Below are 19,808 nucleotides of genomic sequence, written 5' to 3' on the forward strand. Positions count from 1 at the left end.
ATGACGTCAAACAACTCGAATAGCGCGCCGTGGAAATGACCAACGTGGAATCTCTCCTAAAGAGCTTTACTTGCTGGCAAACACTGCAAAAAAGTTCTGAGTCCAATCATTACAGCAAACGCTGACAACTGGCCCCAGTCATTGATTGTATGCCGAATAAGGAAAAAACATTCTCTTCGGCTTGTTTCATCACTTGAAATAAACTGAGCCTGCTTTTAGTGGATCGTTACAAAACAAAGTGGTATGAACGCAGGCCGCACAATGGTGTTGAAAGACTTTGGAAGAAGAAGAAATGTGTTTTATGGTTCTTGGTCAGAACAAGGCGAATGTGTGCACAAACTCTGCAGGAATGGAAGAGCTTGCTTGTCGACTTGGCAACGAGCACGTTGAGACGAGAGTGGAAATGATCGTGCCGTCCAATTAGAACACGGTGGTGGCTAACTGGCTGGGAGTCGGGGGACGCTCCGCCTCCTCTTGGATGTCATGTGACGCATCCTGCCCTGGAAGATTCAAGTCAAAGACATCAGAAGCACAAGTTCAGCTCATTTTGTTTCTTTTATTACAGACATGTCCGGGGCAGATTACATTGACATGGCAACACAAAGAAGCTGGCATCTGATTGGACAAAAAATAAAAAATCTTAGCCACATCCACGCACTGGAAGCGCAACTAAAAGAAAGACTACAAAATGAAGAGATGGGACTGTTGGGAATAAATGAATACAATTTCACAGAATAATAATAAATAAAGAATACATTTAGGACACACACACACTGACCGTGTTGCTCGTCTCCCTTTTCCTCACAGTGCCCCTCCTCTTCCTCAGGCAGCCGCACCCGACTCAAATCTTGCTCCTCTTCAGCACTCGACTCCTAATGGAAACATTTTTTTGTTTGTTTGTTTGTTTGTTTGTTTGTTTACGTCTTCGAACATCCGACGGTGTCGAGGGCAGGACAGCGGCGTCGGCGCACCTGCGATTCGGAGACGCGGTCTTCGTCGGAGTTTCGAAATCCTTCCGGAGCCTCCATGAGGAATTCCAGGCCGTCGCCCGCCTCGTCGTCACTGCCGGCGCAACAAAAGCAAAATCAGGAGAATTTTTTTTTTTTACTTTTGAGTTTCAATACCGTTTTTAAATTGCTTTTATCATTTTGTAGCTTTTTTTTTTTTTTTGATCAATTGTTACGTCATTTTTTTATTTGAAACTATAATTAATTAAGTAGTAATATTAATTCAATATTTTTTAATTGTATTCTGTATAATCAATATCTAATTAACTAATTCACTCTCATTAATGTAATCCTAAACAATTATTCAACAAAATAAAGAAAAAAAAGTGTTTATTTTAATACTGAAATAATGATTAGAGCTAAGCAATTTATATTAAATAACCTCTTTATGGGTGAAAAAATCAAGATAAAAGGTTTCATGCATTTGTTCAATTGTTTTCTTATACTAAAAGATTATTTTGGTGTTATTTTAAAATGGTATTATGCATTATTAATATTATAATGACCCAATTATTAAAAGAAATAAAATAAAACAAAGATGTTTAATAAATATTAGTGTTGTTCCGATACCGATACTGGTATCGGCAGAGGTGCAGATATTGCATTAAAACAGTGGTATCGGTATCGGTGAGTACTCACAAGTAACATGCTGATACCGTTAATTCCAATTCTAATATAGGATTTTGGATACAGCATCTTGTGTCTTGCTGGTGCACGTCATTCACTGATATGTGACATGTTCACTGCATGCCGATCGAAGATATCCTATTCGCCCTTGAATGCTCTGAACCAATGGCAGGACAGCTTTTTCATGTTGAGGAAAAAAAAAAACTCAAGTATTGGTATCGGATGATACTGCAAAGCTGGGTATCGGTATCGGGGGCCAAAAAAAATGCATCGGAACAACACTAATAAATATGTAAAATTGTTTAGTAGTCAAATAATAATTCACTGTCATTTTTAAATTTTATTATTTATCAATACTTTTATAATACATTAACCATTTTTTAAATAAAATACATGGGGAATAAAGTTGACTGCATTGATATAATTGATTATTTACAATGCTAAAATAAGTCAATTCTTTAAATTGTGTAACTTGAAATGATTTAATACAGGCGAAATCTATTTATACATATGCACAATTGCTTATTTTAATACTAAATGAATCACACGTTTAATTGTATTAATAACTAAACTAATATCAATTAATATATTATTTAGTGTATCTTATATCTTAGAATTGTATTATTTATAATTTCTGTAATTATAATTACATAAATATTTATTTTTAAAAAAATCAAGGAAAAGCATGCCGACATGCCAACTATTTTTTATATTATTTATATTTTAGTTTACTGGCCATTTCACGATCGATACATTAGTTACGATAAATAAGACAAATTTCAACGGATGGATTTCTTTTTCTTTTTTCCAGTCCTCTGCTATTGGCTGAAAATCCATCTATGCTTTGGCGCCATCATGTGGTATACCAAGAAACTATATTGAAGTGAAGGAAGACGCTGAACTTAGTCAGGCCAGAGCTTTGTCTAATAGAATAAAAAAAGTGCTTTTCCGTCATTTTCTGTCCATTACAAACCTTTCACTCTCTACTGTAGGAAAGCTCGCACCGGAGTCGAAGATTTCTTTGTCCTTCTCCTCTTCGGGCTCCTCCTCCTTCTCTTCGTCTGCGTTGTCTTGTTCACTCTTGTTTTGATCTTGGTCATGCTGCTCTTCATTTTCTTGCTTTTCTCCTTCATCTTCCTCTTGCGGTTCTTCCTCCTTTTGCTGCTCATCTTCCTCGTGACGATCCTCTTGCGTTTGCTGCTCTTCATCTTCCTGAAGCTCATCCGTCTCCTGATGCACAACCTCTTCCTGATGCTCAGCCTTTTCTTCCTCTTCTTCTTCTTCTTCTTCTTCTTCTTCCTCCTCCAGGTCAGAGCAGTTGAGGAAGTCAAAACTCTCAAGCGCAGTCTCCACTTCCTGAGTGAAACTAGAAGAAGTGGGAAAAGGAGCCTGGGGAAAAACCATACAAATGATCAGTTTTAAACTCAACATGCGCATAATAACACAAGCATCAACTCACAGTTGGAGCTCCATCAGAATGTTTGAAATCACGAGTGTCCGCTTCAGTCCGGACTGTTGTGACGTCGGGTGAATCTTTCACCAGACATTCGGCGGTGGCGGCGGACGAAACTTCCGAGAACGAGCGGCTCGGCTCCGCCGAGTTTTGCGGAAGCTCGGCCGATCGGACTGACAGCCCGTCCGTCGCAGTACATTCCGGGCCGGCAGAGCAGGACGTCTGCGGGTGGCCGTTGTGCACCGAATCCCTCGGGGAGAACACCTCGCCCGCTTCGCTCTCGTCCTCCTCCTGATTGGACGACAGCGACGGCGTGGAGGCGCTGGACTTGTGCGGCGTGGGGACGCCGGTTTGCAGGACGTTTGAGGCCGACAGCCTCTGAGCGTGGTGGGCCAGGGCCGGGCTGGACGAGTCGTCCGAGGACTCGGAGGAGTTGGACCACACGGTGCCGTTGTCCAGCTCTCCTTGTCGCTTCAGCAGAGACTGGAGGAAACGAGCCGCGGTCAGATGGGGACAATAAACAGGTGACAGAATGAGGAGGCAAAATGATAACATTATATAAGCTGTAATTTGGGTTGAAAAAATGCTTTTGGATTTATTATTTGAATTGTAGAGGGGGGTGTAAAATCACAAATTGGTTAATTCTGAATGGGGCGGGTTGTTTTTGAAAAAAAAAAATAATAATTCTCACTACAATTATGTTGATCTTCCAATTATACAATTATGTTGATCAAGCGTTGGCAATAATTGATAGCTCATAAATTATAGGATAGTCTTATTCTCCTCTCAGAGATACTGAGGCAAATGTGCTGTCATCAATGATCTTTTTCAATTTCATTATAAAATATACTTTGAATTAGCCAACAGAAAAAAAAAATCTTTACAATATGTTTTATACAGCCCCACTACTCTAAATATGGTGTTGGTGGAATATGAATTAACTCATTGACTCAGAGCCATTTTCATTAAAGAAACCCCCTTTTGACAGATTTTGCAAGGCCCACAGAATATTGTGTTCTATTGCTACAAAAACATGGAACCTACAAAAAGAAAGATTGGAGTTTCTTCTTTCATCAGGAAAAAAAAAAAAAGTATATTTGTATCCGTTTCCATTTTGCAGCCATTAACATTAGTTTCATCAATATTCACATTCCTGGTGAAAACGATGACAAACAGCTTGTTGCAACATGGCCCTGGCTGATCTCTTATACTCTACTGCCACCTGCTGGCCGTGTTTTTAAAAACTATCATTGCTTCAAGCCACCTCTTCATGTCAGAAGCTGCATCAAAGCCTCCAGTATGCTCTTGCATAAAAAAAACAACAACAAAAAACGTGTAAACTTTGTTGTGTAAACGTTGTCATTCACTCCCAAAAACGTGTTGAGAAAGTATTAAAAACGTTTTTACACATTTTTGGGCTTGAATGAATTAAGCAGAAAAATCCAGCCGTTTTTAATCAATATCAAAATGCGGCCATTTTGCCATTTGCTGTTGAGTGAACATGACATCACAGTTGCTCAGATCTGAGGTAGCAACCAATCACAGTTCAGATTCAGAGAACAGGTGAGCCACGATTGGTCATTGCCTGAGCAACTGTGATGTCATCTTCAGTCGACACTCGACAGCAAGTAGCAAAATGGCCGCTACCTGAGATGGTTAGGCAGGGCTGGATTTTGCTGCAATACAGCATATTCCACAAATGTAATATTAATCAATTGCATGTTTAGACTAGGGAGGCACATATAACATGTTATTATTGTCAAGAAATGTTTAAGATTGACTTCCCTGTAAATTCAATTTCATGATGTAATAATTGTCATAACTGTATGTTTTCTAAAAGTCTAAACACGCTTTACCTCTCTGACTGTCAACCAAGGAAGAATATTTGTTACAACTCTGTGTGCTGGCGTATGCCAGGTGATTCTATCCACCTGATCAAACTTCTTTAAACTATTGTAATGACAACTTAAACAGTAGTTTTCAAAGCTCCCGGCAGTCAGGTCTCAAGGTTGCACATGACGGTCATGACCACAGCTGTCAAATGTGGTGTGTAAGTAATGCCAATGGGATATGCTTCATGAACAAATGAGGGCTTTCAAACCCGCAAGGCCACTGCGATTCAGGTCAGGTCCGACAGATTTGTTCAGGAAGCATGCGTCGATCAAGAACAATGGGCGCATTTTAGGGCCAAGAGGAAAAGAACAGGTGGAAGGCGACAAGCAAACATTCTGTTTTGCTATGCGGTTCACATGCAAGGGAAATACATTTAGATTTATTTGATGTAAAAGTTTTGATATAACAGCATGTTACATCTATAGTTATATATATATATATATATACACATATATATATATCTTTGTTGCTGTTGGAGTCATTTTTTAAGGCTCTTGGTGTTGTTTTAAATATGAAAAGGTGTTATACTGTATACATATAGGCTTGATTTAGTGATTTATCACTAAATCAACTTTAAATGGTGTTAGTTTCAAATGTGATTTTGGTGTGTTAATCTCTTTATCTATATGCTGCTCCCCTAGTGTATACAAGGGGGTCCTCGTTAATGACAGAGTTCATTTGCTACAGTGGCGATGCTACCCCAATTTGTAAGTTCACACGTGCCACAGTCTATCAGAAGTCGTAATTACAGTCAATATTTGTATCAACGATACTTCTAGGCCTTATATATTAAAAAAAAAAAAAAAAAAATAAAAAATAAAATAAAAAATACTTAGTTAACCCCGGTTCTGTTAGCCCATCAATGGAATTTCGCATTACATGTTAGCATTAAGCTAGCTAGCGGAATTCAGCCAAATGAAATCATAGGTTTGTTTGAACATTTTGGTGTTTAAATACACAATATTGAATTATCTTTGTGTTTATGTATCACTTTTATAGTGAACTTTAACTGTAATACCAAACATTTACATTTTATTTGAAGAACTGTGCAAGAGAGAGTCTTCATTTTGTCAGCAAGTGAGAGCAGCTAATAGACCCTTCCAGCTGACGTCACCGCTTAGCTCCTGCTGCGCTCCCGGAGGGCAAATATCCCATAACAAATGAATGGAGAGAGCTTGATTTTCGGCGAGCGTTCTCATTAAAAGGTGTAAAATATATCAAGTGTCACAAAAAACATCCTGAGTACAACACTATATTACTGCGAATCATTGAAACCAGTCGTTTGGAGCCGCTAGCTATGAAAAAATTGAGTTTATTGGAGGGAAAAGTGGAAGTGGAAGCTTAAGGTGTGTTGTTTTTGCTTGAAATAGTACGTCGATCACTACTTTCATGGTGTAAATTGTCATTCATTAAATCGTTCGTGTCCGGATATACTTGTCTTGCTGTATATCGAAGTCTTCAAGCTAACTTAGCTTGCTAGCTGCTAACAACCAGACCACGTTTACAACACATTCCTCAGCAGAGATCAAACTCGAGTTGAAGTGTTAATTGTGATAATCGTGTTAAATTGTTAAGTTTTTGTTCAAAATTACTTAAATACTTGTGCAAAAATAGTATGAATGGTTGTTTCACTAAAAGATAATATGGTACATTCATCACGTCTGTCTCAAATTTACAATCAGAGGTTAATGTTATGACCCACTGTATATGAAAAAGAAAAAAAACTACCTGATGTAAAATGATCTGAGCATATCCTCGTACTTTCTGTGGGTGGAAAGAAGTTGTGTCGTAGTTTCACGCTAGCCACCGTGATCGTCTTTCACTCCTCACTGTCTTCCGCCTGGTTTAGAATCACTGCCGGCAGTCGAAAGAATGCTCTCATCTCTCTTTGAGCCATTAGCAGGGATGGACAATCTCGGTCCTCGAGGGCCGCAGCCCTGCAGGTTTTGGATGTTGCCCTTCTCCAACACAGCTGATATATGATCCACTCATCAGCAAGCTCTGCATTAGACTGATAAGGATCCCATTGATTGTGTTGGAAGAGGGAAACCTGCAAAACCTGCAGGGCTACGGCCCTTGAAGACTGAGATTGCCCATCCCTACATTAGAGCATCCGTCGGCCACGCACAAGTTCACCATAGCATTGGCCGCTGATTTATCAACTGTTTGACCTATTTTCTAGTTCTAATTCACTCGCATTGACGCCCTGCCCTCCAACGCAAGGGGCGCACTTAAACGTGACGTCACACTGGAAGAGTCTATACTGTAAAGCTATTACTTTAAAAACTGAGTTTTAAGTTTGTTTTAAGCATGTGGGAGTGGTAAAACTACTATATGTTTTATATATTCTATATGTTTTATATATTCTCTCCATATTGTGGATTTTCACATATTAGTGTTCGCTGAACAGCGCTAATAGAGTTTCTTCTTCATTGCACACCGTTTGAAACCCCAAAAATGTCATACTCAGTGCTGCCGTAAACCAAGGACCCCCTTATAGGGATATAAGGGATTGATTCATATCAAACAGGTCAATCACTTGCTAACACTATTAAACTACCAAAGTCCACTATTACTAAAACTACATCCCACACACCGACTGTAAACCTCTGAATGGGGCTCTTGCACGGCTCAATGTGGGCGGTAAGGAAGCCGTTCTGTCCGTCATGCCCTCGTGGACCGCCTCTGTCGGTCGGCGTCTTGGCGCGGCGCACCCGTCAGGTGTGCTCTTCAGCGAGGTGAGGAAGAGGAGGAACATATTGGATGGCTACTCAACCACTATTAAACAGCTACAGGGGCCGCAGCTCCGCTCATACACGCTTCCGCTGTCACACCTCCCGATAGCGCCATCGCTGGCCGCGGGGCTACTCGCGTTCGGCACGCCACTTCCACAACCACATGACCTGACACACAGCCCCGTGCGATTATCCTCACACACATCAGTGCTACCGCTACACACAAAGCAGGTGGGGAGCAGCTGAAACAGAACAAGCCAGTGAAATGAAAGTAATAGCAAGCAATGATTGAAGCAAATAGATCATTGGATTTGCTCGCTGGCCACTTGATTAGGTACACCCGAATAATACATGCTGGTGTTCCATTTTACAATGTTGGCGGAATTTTCCAAAATACAGTGAACCCCTGGTGGATACATAACCAGATCCACCCACAAAAAGATAAAAATCCACCATATTGAGAGAATTTTTCAAAAATATTTATCTTATTAAAAACAATTGTTTACATATTGTGTTTACCACACACACACAAAAAAAAAAAACAAGGGATGTTCGCTACCACTTATGTAGTGTCTGTGTATACATGTGTCTCGAAGAAGTGGGGCCAAGTGGGCTGGTGTGAGAGACCTTTGGCCCTCAATAGTTTCTGCCTGAGTGAGGTTACTTTGTTTTATTGCCTACTGATGTTCAATAAACGACTGTAAAGTGCATGGGTGACTGTGAGTGCATTATTGAAATACAGTATAGCCACACTTTTTTTCATAGTTTAGTTGGTCCTGAATCTTATCCACAGATGTGACTTTTAGATATTAAATTCAAACCTACAGAATGCAGAAATTCAATTTCGAATCGCTACTGCCACCTGTGGTCGAAAAATGAAAATGCACACACCTTTCTAAACATAACACAACTCACAGTGCAGACAGAGGGCGGGAAATTCGAACCCGAAGCCAGTCTGAAAACTACTTGCAACTCATACGGATTCATCTACTGATGCCATAAAACCAAAACAAACAAAAAAAATGTTTTTATTGTTTAAATACTGTAAATGTTTTTACATAAATAGGAATGAACTATATCTGGTGTTTGGGAATGGATTAAACTCCTTTACACTATTTCCAATGGGGGGAAAAAAAAAATGTTTTTAATGTTCTCCTGGAGTTCAACAAAGGGTTGAAAAGCACATTAGCAACTGTGGCACCCATTACAGATGTATGTAATATAGCGGGGAGTTCCATGATAGACATGAGTTCCACAAAAAATAAACAATAATGATGTAATAGAAGCGCAGCAAATGAACCACAATATAACAGGGGAACACTGTATTCGGCAGCAGCTAAACATTTACAAGAATAGCAGACCTCTACCAAGGCCAAATTTGGATAGATCACATAAGGTGCACCAGATGAAGTGGCCGGCGAGGATATAAGTTAAACGGAGAATGATGACATGGGAGAGTTCACATTCACTCACATAAAACACTTGTTCCCGCATGGAGGGCGTGTCTGGAGGGCTCTGATTGGACAACAGACGTTTGGAAACGGTGCTGCAGGACGATGTCTGGTGGTCATCCTTATCAAAAGGACTGGAAGAAAAAAAAGACAAAAAAAGATGATTTCATAGAGTCATGCTTTGTGACTCATGGGTGCGTAATGCAGGTTTAATTACCTCCATGTGACTTCCAAGTTCAGCTTAACTGTTCCCAGGTCGTTAATATCGACGGCGAGGGTCTGTGGGAGTGGGCAGAACAGGTCGAGCATTTCACAGGACACACTACCCACCACCACATGATTGGCCAGACTCTTCAGCTCTGTCACCTGAAAAAACAATGGGAGGTAGGGCGGTGCAATTAATCGAAATTCAATTCACAATTTCAATTATTTCACCCCGCAATTACAAAATCATACATACAAAAAAAATAATTATAAATAAATAAAATTATTAATACTCATTTTTGAGTTGTTTAAATTTATACAGCTGCACCTATTTTAAATTTTAAAATAACTAATTTAATAAATGTTGTATTATTCAAAAGGAACTTGCATAAATATAGTGCTTCAAATAATTCTATTTTTTTATTTTTTTTATTTGTTTCTATGTTTAAACATTTTCTCGTTTTGTACCATAAAATAAATGATCGTCCTATTGCAAAGTGCACAAGCTGCACTCCAACTTCAAGTTTTTGCCAATATAAATAAATATATATATATATATATATATATATATATATATATATATATATATATATATATATATATTTTAATTGGTCTTAATATTTTTAAATGTTTAAACATTTTCTCGTTTTGTACCATAAAATAAATGATCGTCCTATTGCAAAGTGCACAAGCTGCACTCCAACTTCAGGTTTTTGCCAATATAAATAAATAAATACATAAATAAATACATACATAAATATTATTATAATTTTTTTAATTGGTCTTAATATTTTTAAATGCTTAAACATTTTCTTGTTTTGTACCAAAAAATAAATGATTGTCCTATTGAAAAGTGCACAAGCTGCACTCCAACTTCATGTTTTTGCCAACATAAATAAATAAATAAATAAATAAAATCATAATTTTTTAAATTGGTCTTAATATTTTAAATGCTTAAACATTTTCTTGTTTTGTACCAAAAAATAAATGATTGTCCTATTGAAAAGTGCACAAGCTGCACTCCAACTTCATGTTTTTGCCAACATAAATAAATAAATAAATAAATAAAATCATAATTTTTTAAATTGGTCTTAATATTTTAAATGCTTAAACATTTTCCTGTTTTGTACCAAAAAATAAATAATCATTTGAGTAATTGTGATTTCAATTATTGCCAAAATAATCGTGATTATTATTTTTTCCATAATCGAGCAGCCCTAATGGGAGGCTGTTTCAGTGTGTGTTTTGCTGTTTGAGCTGATTATGCAATAAACTTCCATGTCCAATTACTTTAACACAGTAGTTTGTAGATGAATTATTATTTAACATTTTGATTTAATTGTTCATCACCTTAGTTACACAGACAGTACAGTGTATTGAGAGCATCATACAGTAAAAATATGGAACAAGACCACTAAGAAGGAGCACCAAGGAAAATACATCCATCACCTGAGGAAACATGACTATTAACTAACCGTACTATTAAAAAAAATTCAGCCCTTACCTTGATAGACAAAAGTTCAGTGACGAGAGGCAGGAAAATATATTCTTCGCTGTCCCATATCTGCTTGTTGCTGACTTCCACGCGGCCTCGTAGCCTCCAGCGCTGACGCCCGTAACGCATGAGCACCTGGCGAAAGGGTGTATAGTTTGTCCTACGATTGCTGATGCGGTGTGTGTGGTTTTTGTTGTTGTCGATTTATTTATTTATTACCTCATACTGGTCACCCGCACACAGCCGAGCAAAGCCGGCAAGGCCTGCCACATGAATGAAAAAAAATAAATAATTGCGATGAAGAGAAGGAAGAGAAAGTGATGAGTGTGCAAAGTGACTCACCCTTCATCTTGACATGAAATTCTCCCATGTGGCTTTCCAGTTCGCTCTCAAGCGAGCACATGTGCTGCACGCACACCGACATGGCAGTTAACATAAAGCAAAATATATTGGAACAAAATTAAAGGGGAAGTCAACTTAAAAAAACATATGTTCTATACAGCCCCATTAGTCAAAATTTTGTATTTTGGTTTATATTGCGCTAGTGGAATATAAGTTAAGCAACAAAATCCAGCAGTTTTATCAAAATCAGAAAGCGGCAATTTTTTTCCACATGCTGTTGAGCGAAAATGACATCACAGTTGCTCAGGTCTCATGTAACAACCAATCACAGCTCAGCTTCAGAAAACCGGTGATCTGTGATTGGTCGTTGCCTGAGCCCCGAGTAACTGTGATGTCATCTTAATTCGACAGTAAGTGTCAAACTAGCCGCCCCCTTATATATATTTTGCTCCATAACTAATATTCCACAAACACAATATTAATCAGAATATCATGTTTAGACTAGTGAGGTCATATATAACATAATACTGTCAAGAAATTCAAGCCAACATACTGACTCAGGGTCAGTAACTCACCTCCGTGCATTCCCTAAAGCCCCTGTTGGCCTCACTCAGGCTCTCCCTAGCCTCTTTGCTTCCAGTGGCAGAGTTAAAGGCCGCCACCATTTTACTTGCACCATCTCGGAGCCGCCGCTGTATGCAGTAAGCGTCATAAAGCTCCTCCACCTGCCAAACAACACATGCCCGCGATTGACATAGTTAGAGCCAAATAACCAAAACCTGTATAAAGATTATCATGTTGGGAGATGAATCAATCAAAAACACCTTGCTGAGGTGGAATTCCAAACGACGCATGAACCTCTCTATGGCTTTCACTTGCTAAAAAAAAAACAACAGAAAAAAAAAAGATACCAAGATAGAAGTCAAGTAAGAGATATTGTATCCAGAATCCAACGTGATCCAATATAAGAGTTGCATCAAAAACGACACCTCTGCACAGTTTTGTGGTAAAGCATTACATAAATGTGTCAATCAGTGGATTTATTTGCACCTTTTGTTGCTAATCTGCTCCATTATTGCCAAGCAGGCCAGTGACCCAGCAGGTCCTGCAGAGGGAGCCGTTTGTATTTGGCTTGTGCTTCATCAATCCATAGAATTATCTAATAGCAAAAGTGCTTTGGTGCTACCTTATGGTATTTAGAGGCAATTACAAAGATTTTTGTGTGCGTCAGTCACAATTTTTTACTATTTGCAGCGGGGTTGGATTCACTGTATTTTATGTAGGGTTAACATCAGAAACAGCTCTCAGTATGTATGGAGGACCAAAAATAAATAAATAAATAAATAAATAAATAAATAAATAAATAAATAAATAAAAGTGAAAATAAAAATTGATATAAAAATTAAATACAAAAATATATAAATGTAAATAAATAAATATACACACATACAAATAATTAAATAAAAGAAAAAAAAAACAAAAAGAAAAAAAATGTGACTGAAACTAACCTTATCCTGTTCATACAAAGAACCCTGTGGAAGAAAAAAAATAAAACATTTAGCATGACAAAGAATCTAATTAGCATCCCGCCTGGCACCACTCGATACCAGTGAGACTGGTTTGAATGGGCGGCCTCTCACCAGTCGACCGTTTCTCTTGTTTTCTCGGATCTGCTGGCCCAGAGTGTCCAGCTCCAGCTGGTGGACCTGCAAGTATGACCTGACAACAACAAATCAAAAGTTGCAGTGATGTTCCACCATTTCCAATATGGTAAATGTCCACTCACTGTAAGCCTCGGCGTAAGGCGGCGTACACCTCATCCAGCCGCTCGGGCTGGGGGGTTTTGGCGGGGGGCAGCTTGGTGGAGCCTGTGAACATCCTGCTTCCTTACAAGGCACGGTTCTCTTGGATCAAACAGCGCTGAGGGAGGGGGCAGCCCGGAGACAAACGTTCATTTTGGCTGCAAGACTATAATAAAGAAAGCTCACCGGAGGAAGAAGGCGGATTGTACCTGCTGACTGAAGGGGTCTTGTCACTACTGGAGCATGCTGGCAGGGTCGACTGTAGCACTGGGCCTTTAACAAACCAAAGGACATGTCCTGTAATGGTGCACAAATGAGAATTGAGAGGCCTTTTCCAGCACTGCAACCTTGGGTTGTGAAATTCTGCAAACCTCTAAAATTAGAAACCTCCCATGGGAATTATTAGGAATGAACTAGGAATTTACAAAATTAAGGGTTGGCTCCTAATAAGGAACTTAAATATATATGGGGGAAAAACATAATTTCTTTTTTTTTTTTTTTGCTTTTTGTTGCCAGACAAAATTTGAGGTACAAGCGAGCTTTTAGAGTGAAGTCAAAGAAAAAAAAAATGAAGCAAATGGTAATGTGTGAAAATATCTATTTTGTATCATCTTGCAACAAAGTATTTAACAGAGTGCTGCAATTAAAAGTCTGTTTCTGTATACTCCCCTTTTTTCTATTTCGTTTCAGGGCTCATCTGGAGAGATGTGAGGCCATCACAATTTGACAGTTTTAGGCTTCGCAGTTTTTTGGAATTGCATATGAAATTGCAATATTGGGGAGCAGGGAGAAATCGCAATTAGATCATTTTTAGATCATAAAAAAATAAATAATTAAAAAAATAATACATGGGAAGAGGACCTTGAAAAAAAATAATTGCATATGAAATTGCAATATTGGGGCGCAGTGGGAAATTACAATTAGATCATTTTTAGATCATAAGAAAACTTAACTAAAATAAAAAAAATCTGCTCTCGTGTATAGCGATACTTTTTTTTAGGGATGCATGATAATGCTATTTTCAACCGATACCAATAAACCAATAATTTAGAAGTGCCGATGTCGTTAACCGATAAACCGATAATTGCTTGCAAAATTAACTTGAATACAAATATACTTTCGAGTCCTACTATAAGTCTAACAAATACATTGAAACATTGTATAAACTTTGCACAATGTTTCAATATATGTAAAGCACCATGAAGCTGAATTTTATTGATACGAGCCACAGCCACAACAGATGGACCAACATTGCATGTCTATAATTATTGCTGGATTTCTTTATTATCTGGTTTATCTGTATGAAATCAAATTGCCGATAATTATCAACAAATTCCTCTATTATCTGGTTTATCTGTTTGACATCAAATTGGTCGATAATTGCCAATAATTATCGTGCATCCCTAGACATTTTATATCATCATATATGCTTGAGTGTGATATTTTTTTCACATAAACTTACCCCTCAATTCCCAATTAATTACCATAAAAAGTTTCCAGTTTGGAATATTTATAAAATTCTTAATTTCCCATCAAAATTGATCAGAAACATTACGGAGATTTTAGACACCCCTTTGAAACCGCTTATGAAAGGAATATTCCTGCCTGCTATTGTCAGATATCCTCATAAATAAAGTAGAGAAGGGAGCAAAAGAAGACAGAAACCTCTTTCACTTCCACTATGGGTACATTTTTGAAGTGTCTGAGTCACAGCATGACACGCTTGTGGCGGCCACAGTGGCCACCGGGCAGTCTGCTTCAGCTCGTCTCTCGTCTTCCTTCCTTCCATGCTCCTAGAGCAACTCCCCTCCCACCTCCACCCTCTTCCCACCTCCACATCCACATCCAGCAGCCGAGAGCAGGAAGTCTCCTAGCGGCCTCCATACAGGAAATTCTACACAGACACTTGGCCCGAGAATATAAAAACTACTCCTGCAATGTGGGCGAGTGTGTTAAGAAAAAAAGAAGAATCCTTCTGGAATGATAGAAAATCGTGCAGATTAGTGTGGTCAGGGTTACTAATAGGAGGGGGGGCGGGGGGTCGTGCCTGAGCTAAACTAGTCACATAAGAGATTATAGTCTTAAAGTAACTTAAATCTGTCAAGCAAGAGCCAAACCCGTATTAACACATGGATTCTGTAAATGAGCAAGGCCTATCGAGCAACTGGTGGCTGCTCTGCATTGTTTTACATTCCACTCACAACCACAAATATTTTTAAATGGATATACAGTACATCAATCCATTTTCTTAACAGCTTCAGTAGAAAAAAGAAAAAAAAACTTTCTACTGTACACATGCACAACGTGCAAAGTGTTCTGATCAAATTGTAAACATTCTGTTTCACAAGTGATGAAGCGTGGAAGGGGGGTTTCCTCAGTGGCAAATCGCTAATCTGGGTGACATGCTGGGAGGATTAACAGGAGGTGGTCCGGGTTTGGGTTTAAAAATAAAAAGGGGGAAAAAGGTGCCATATGCTCACATTTGCTACTTTTGAGACCAAAAAACGAAAAACTGCAACTCTGTTACACTCTGAGCCTCAGAGTCTGAGGTAAACAAAAGATTCTGAGAGTACATATACCCACACACGCAAAAATGTATGTACAGTATAGAGAGTATACTCATATACTATGAGTTTTCCTCTCAGTTCGATGATCTTTTATCCCTTTCCCTACATTACAGATCATTAGCTGCATTAATCCTCTCCAAGCGAGGAGGGCAAACAAAGAGGACACTGTTTGAAAGCACCTCACAAGACTGGAGTTTTCTTTCCAAAAAAAAAAAAAAAAAGTCACGCACAAGCCACACAATGCATCAGCTCGTTAGGAGCTACATACTAATGGCAAAGTTTTCAAATTGGAATAGTTTACTTGTTCCCTACTAATCATCATATAACGATTTTTATACAGAGAACTATATCGTTGGTCAAACAGAAAATTGTTTTCAAACACTAGTCAGATGCACCATGACTTCCTTTGATAAATAATTTAGATACACGACTCTCAAAGTGTGGTACGACTATGAGTTGTATTTAATGTTGACATTCAATATATTTGCATTAAATCTTTAGGTATTTAGTTAGGTACAAATGTAATAGGATTTCCCATAGAAAACATGCGAAAACATGGAAACGCTTAGCCTGATTGGGGGGGGGGGCCTGGCGGGCAGCCAGGTTTGTAAAGCGCTGGGGGAAACCCTGATGTATTTATTAACTTTATGTACAATACTTTTAACTGAATCATCATTTAAGTGGTTTATTACTTTACCATTATTAACATAAATGATATTTATCAATGTGAATTGAACAAGGTAAGAATTTGAAGAAGACAATTATCGATATGCAACACTTAAAAAAAAATAAAAAATCTCTGCAAGTTTTCACTTTTTCAAATCATCACTCCCAAGAGCTTCCTAGGAGATCACAATGTCCCATCACTGCAGAGCTATTTTTAGAACAGGCCTGTGGACTGCTACTCGTGTAGGTCCTGTTGGTGACAGCTAACTACAGTTGACTATTATGCAATTCAAAATGTGTCAAATGAAGAAAGAGATGTCAGGTTAATGGTCACTCAAAGTCGCCACAAAAAATGTGTACTTACTGTATTCACTTGACCTCCTCCCGATAAATTAAAGTGCTCACAAGTTCATTATTGTGAGTCACTGTGACATTAATACAGTTTGACTATTACCACTATAATTAAATACCGATGGAAGATACTTAATGATTATAAAATAGTTATATAAAATAAATACTATATAAAATAAATCACACATGAATAAGAATTGTACCAAAATATTAATTTTTAGAAGCAGTTTTTCCCAGATTAAATGCAAATACATTGAATTTAACTGAACTGCATTTGGGGAGTGATTTCCCTGCCACACTTTGCAAACCAGATTTTGATAAAAACTTACAATACACACTTGATACAACTAAATTCATTGACAATTCAGTTAAGTGATGTAATGCACTTATCGTTACCCACAGTTTAACATGAATTCAATTCAAAACCTGTCAAATTGGGGAAACACGAGCGCTATTTGTGACGCCAGCATCTTAAAATGGCAGTCAAACAATAACAATGACTTGTTTTCTTCCGCTGTTAAGCTAAGGCTAGTTCCATTGATGTAGCCCAGCCTGGTGAGTCCGTTAGAGGGAGGAAGAACCGGTGACGATGAGCAGCGTTGTTAAAATAAAAACACAACCTCCTCGTTTCCAGATTAGCGGATTAGCTAACCCGGCAGCAGAGGGCCACTTAGTCGGATAAACAAAGTCGCATCACAACCGGGGCCGGGGGCCGCTTCACTTGGTTCTCGGCGGAGGATGGAGAGGACTGTAGAACCGAGCAGCGAAAAACTTGGGAGCCAGATTTATATTCCAACAAACAGAACCAAAACGTGGCCTTTAGAGTACAGTATACCCAAATAATCGCTTGAATATAAATAAACATAAACACAGCTGTAGAGAGAGAGCCAAAAAAGGAGAAAAAGGGAAAACCAAGCTGGCGGGTATCAGTGGGACAACATCCCAGCAAAGCTACTTGGCGTCGCCCATGGATGAGAATTCTTAAACGGGTTGTCTTGTTTGTGACCTTGGTGATTAAAACAAGCTTCCTCCTACCTCTCTTTGGAAGTCCGACAGGCCGGGGAGTTTGGCCGCGATCCCATATCCAACACGATGCTCCTCCGCACACTTCTCAAGAGTTATTTTGGGCGCTGTCCTTCTCCTCGATTTCGCAGTTTTTTGTCCACACAGTATTGCACTCGCCAAAAGACGACTTCCTATTGCTCACTTTCAAAACAAAAGCTCAGCATGGCAATCAGGATTAACAAAGAAAACATATATAATAAAATAAATAAAAACAGAGACAGGGTTTGTATTCCTGAAGATGTAATATTACAAGGGGGAAAAATCATTCCTGAGAATAAAGTCCAAATTTTAAATGAAAAACTTTAATTCTACATAAAGTCATAAGTATGACAAAATGACGTGACAGAGTTTTGATGAGTGGAAAAACAACGCCCGACTGTTTACAGGAATAAAATCGTTATACTATATACGGAAAAAAAAAAAATGATCAGAGCATAACATATTTGATGAAAAAAGCAAAATGAAAATTAAACAGCAATAAAGTTGTTATATTACGTGAAAAGATAAATACAAAATGTGTAAATTTTGCAGGAATAAAGTCAAAATGTTATTAGTAAAAAGTACAATTTTAGGGGGAAAAATAACCTACTGAAGCTGTCGTCCAATTACTATGTTGTACTTAATAATCATACCTAAATAAAGGATAAGAAACAAAAACATTAAGTGCTAATAATCTACTTAACCTTTTGAGCTGATGATTGGCAATATAAAAAATTAGCTATTGCCAAGCAAATAATAGGGAATTGAACACTATGTGGAAATGTTGCATAGTTTCTAGCCATTTAAGCAAAAACAACAAGTTTGCCATTTTAAAAACAACCCTTTAGTGTACAGTAATGGCACTTGCAAATGGCACTTTATTTATATAGCGCTTTTCCACCTTACAAGGCCCTCAAAGCGCTTTACATTTTTGACTACCCATTCACCTACTGATGACGCAGGAGCAACTGGGGGTTCAGTATCTTGCTCAAGGATACTTCGCCGTGGTCACAATGGCATAAATACAATGGCATGGGATCGAACTCACAACCTCGGTGGGAGACGACCACCATATACCACTGAGCCACGCTGCCCCCAATAGCACGTTAGAGCAAGACAAATAACTACAGGTACATTTGTAAATACAAACGCAATATGAAGCAGCACTGTCAAAAAAATAAAATAAAATAAAACAAATTCTTTTATTTTGAAATACAGCCCCGCCTCCCGGAAAGTGAGTATCCGCTAGTTGCTGTGGCAACAAGGATGTCCCTCACTCTGTCACTGTGGTTTCTCGTCGTCAGTTGAAGATTCCACGCCGAATCCAAACGAAAATAAAAAGCAGACGCGGGGTTTCCATGGGCGATGAAGCATCAAACGTGTCCCACAACTGCGGCAGCACCCCAAGGGTGTCGTCGTTAAATCGTGTAGGTTCCGTTTGGCTAACCTCCAGGTGTAGTAGTAGCTCCAGGGCCAAGTTGGATCAAGTCAGGTGGTGGTGGGCGGCTGGAAGGGGGGGGGGGGGGTAAAGCATGTGGCTGCTCTCTTGCACACTTCCTACTAAACAAAACTTATACTATGCAACCCTTCACGCTACATTAGTTACATTTTAAATGGGTGGGTGTGTATTACACATGTAAACAAAGTTAGCCATTACAGACGGTTATTTATTCTGTATATGACCAATAAACTGGAAGATTTCATAAATCTAATTTACTTACAACCATAATCCATAATTGTACAAAGGTGAATAGTGCACCAGAAGCCATTTTTTTCTCCTAATTGCAATGTAACTGTTCATCCCGCAAAGTGCTCTCATACCTTTGTTTAAAAAAAAAAAAAAAAAAAAAAAAAAATTACTGTATGTGCTTGCCTTACGGTGCACAACTAAATGGGCCATGTAGTAAAACACTGCAAAGTGGTAATCATCTCACACAAGCATTCATTCCATGTGACAGGCACATGCTTGGGGAGTATGCATGTTTCCATATAGCGACTGTGTCACTTTTCATGACTTCTTCAAAATGCAGGATGTGATTGATGCACATTGGCTCATCACGATTAACTAAAACGATTACATTGGTTTGCTCATAAAAGTAAAAATTGTATCCACACAGTAATTTTTTTTTTGACATTGAGCAATTAAAAATAAATGTATAATGGATTATATA

The 19,808-nt window shown here is 38.5% G+C and overlaps 1 protein-coding gene across 3 annotated transcripts in view; it reads right to left on the reverse strand.

Moving 5' to 3' along the window:
• Positions 1 to 17,786, reverse strand: part of ripor1 (RHO family interacting cell polarization regulator 1) — an 18,297-nt gene extending 511 nt beyond the window's left edge. The window contains exons 1-18 of one of the 3 annotated variants that reach the window (XM_077518570.1): positions 17,629 to 17,786; positions 13,219 to 13,282; positions 12,994 to 13,127; positions 12,848 to 12,926; positions 12,716 to 12,739; positions 12,032 to 12,085; positions 11,783 to 11,932; positions 11,208 to 11,271; positions 11,085 to 11,128; positions 10,875 to 11,000; positions 9,384 to 9,532; positions 9,189 to 9,300; positions 7,577 to 7,708; positions 3,094 to 3,570; positions 2,608 to 3,023; positions 972 to 1,062; positions 779 to 872; positions 1 to 500 (exon numbers count right to left, since the gene is read on the reverse strand). The exon at positions 1 to 500 is cut by the window's left edge and continues 511 nt beyond it. In XM_077518570.1, the coding sequence (XP_077374696.1) occupies positions 421 to 500; positions 779 to 872; positions 972 to 1,062; positions 2,608 to 3,023; positions 3,094 to 3,570; positions 7,577 to 7,708; positions 9,189 to 9,300; positions 9,384 to 9,532; positions 10,875 to 11,000; positions 11,085 to 11,128; positions 11,208 to 11,271; positions 11,783 to 11,932; positions 12,032 to 12,085; positions 12,716 to 12,739; positions 12,848 to 12,926; positions 12,994 to 13,085 (2,184 nt within the window). In that variant the 5' untranslated portion in view covers positions 13,086 to 13,127; positions 13,219 to 13,282; positions 17,629 to 17,786 and the 3' untranslated portion in view covers positions 1 to 420. Of the gene's footprint in view, positions 501 to 778; positions 873 to 971; positions 1,063 to 2,607; positions 3,024 to 3,093; positions 3,571 to 7,576; positions 7,709 to 9,188; positions 9,301 to 9,383; positions 9,533 to 10,874; positions 11,001 to 11,084; positions 11,129 to 11,207; positions 11,272 to 11,782; positions 11,933 to 12,031; positions 12,086 to 12,715; positions 12,740 to 12,847; positions 12,927 to 12,993; positions 13,128 to 13,218; positions 13,307 to 17,628 lie in introns of all 3 variants that reach the window. The other 2 variants (XM_077518569.1, XM_077518571.1) reach the window with 2 other exon arrangements.
• Positions 17,787 to 19,808: the final 2,022 nt, after the last annotated feature.

The sequence above is a fragment of the Festucalex cinctus genome, chromosome 4, assembly GCF_051991245.1.
Source record: "Festucalex cinctus isolate MCC-2025b chromosome 4, RoL_Fcin_1.0, whole genome shotgun sequence".
In the NCBI taxonomy this organism is placed as follows: Eukaryota; Metazoa; Chordata; class Actinopteri; order Syngnathiformes; family Syngnathidae; genus Festucalex; species Festucalex cinctus.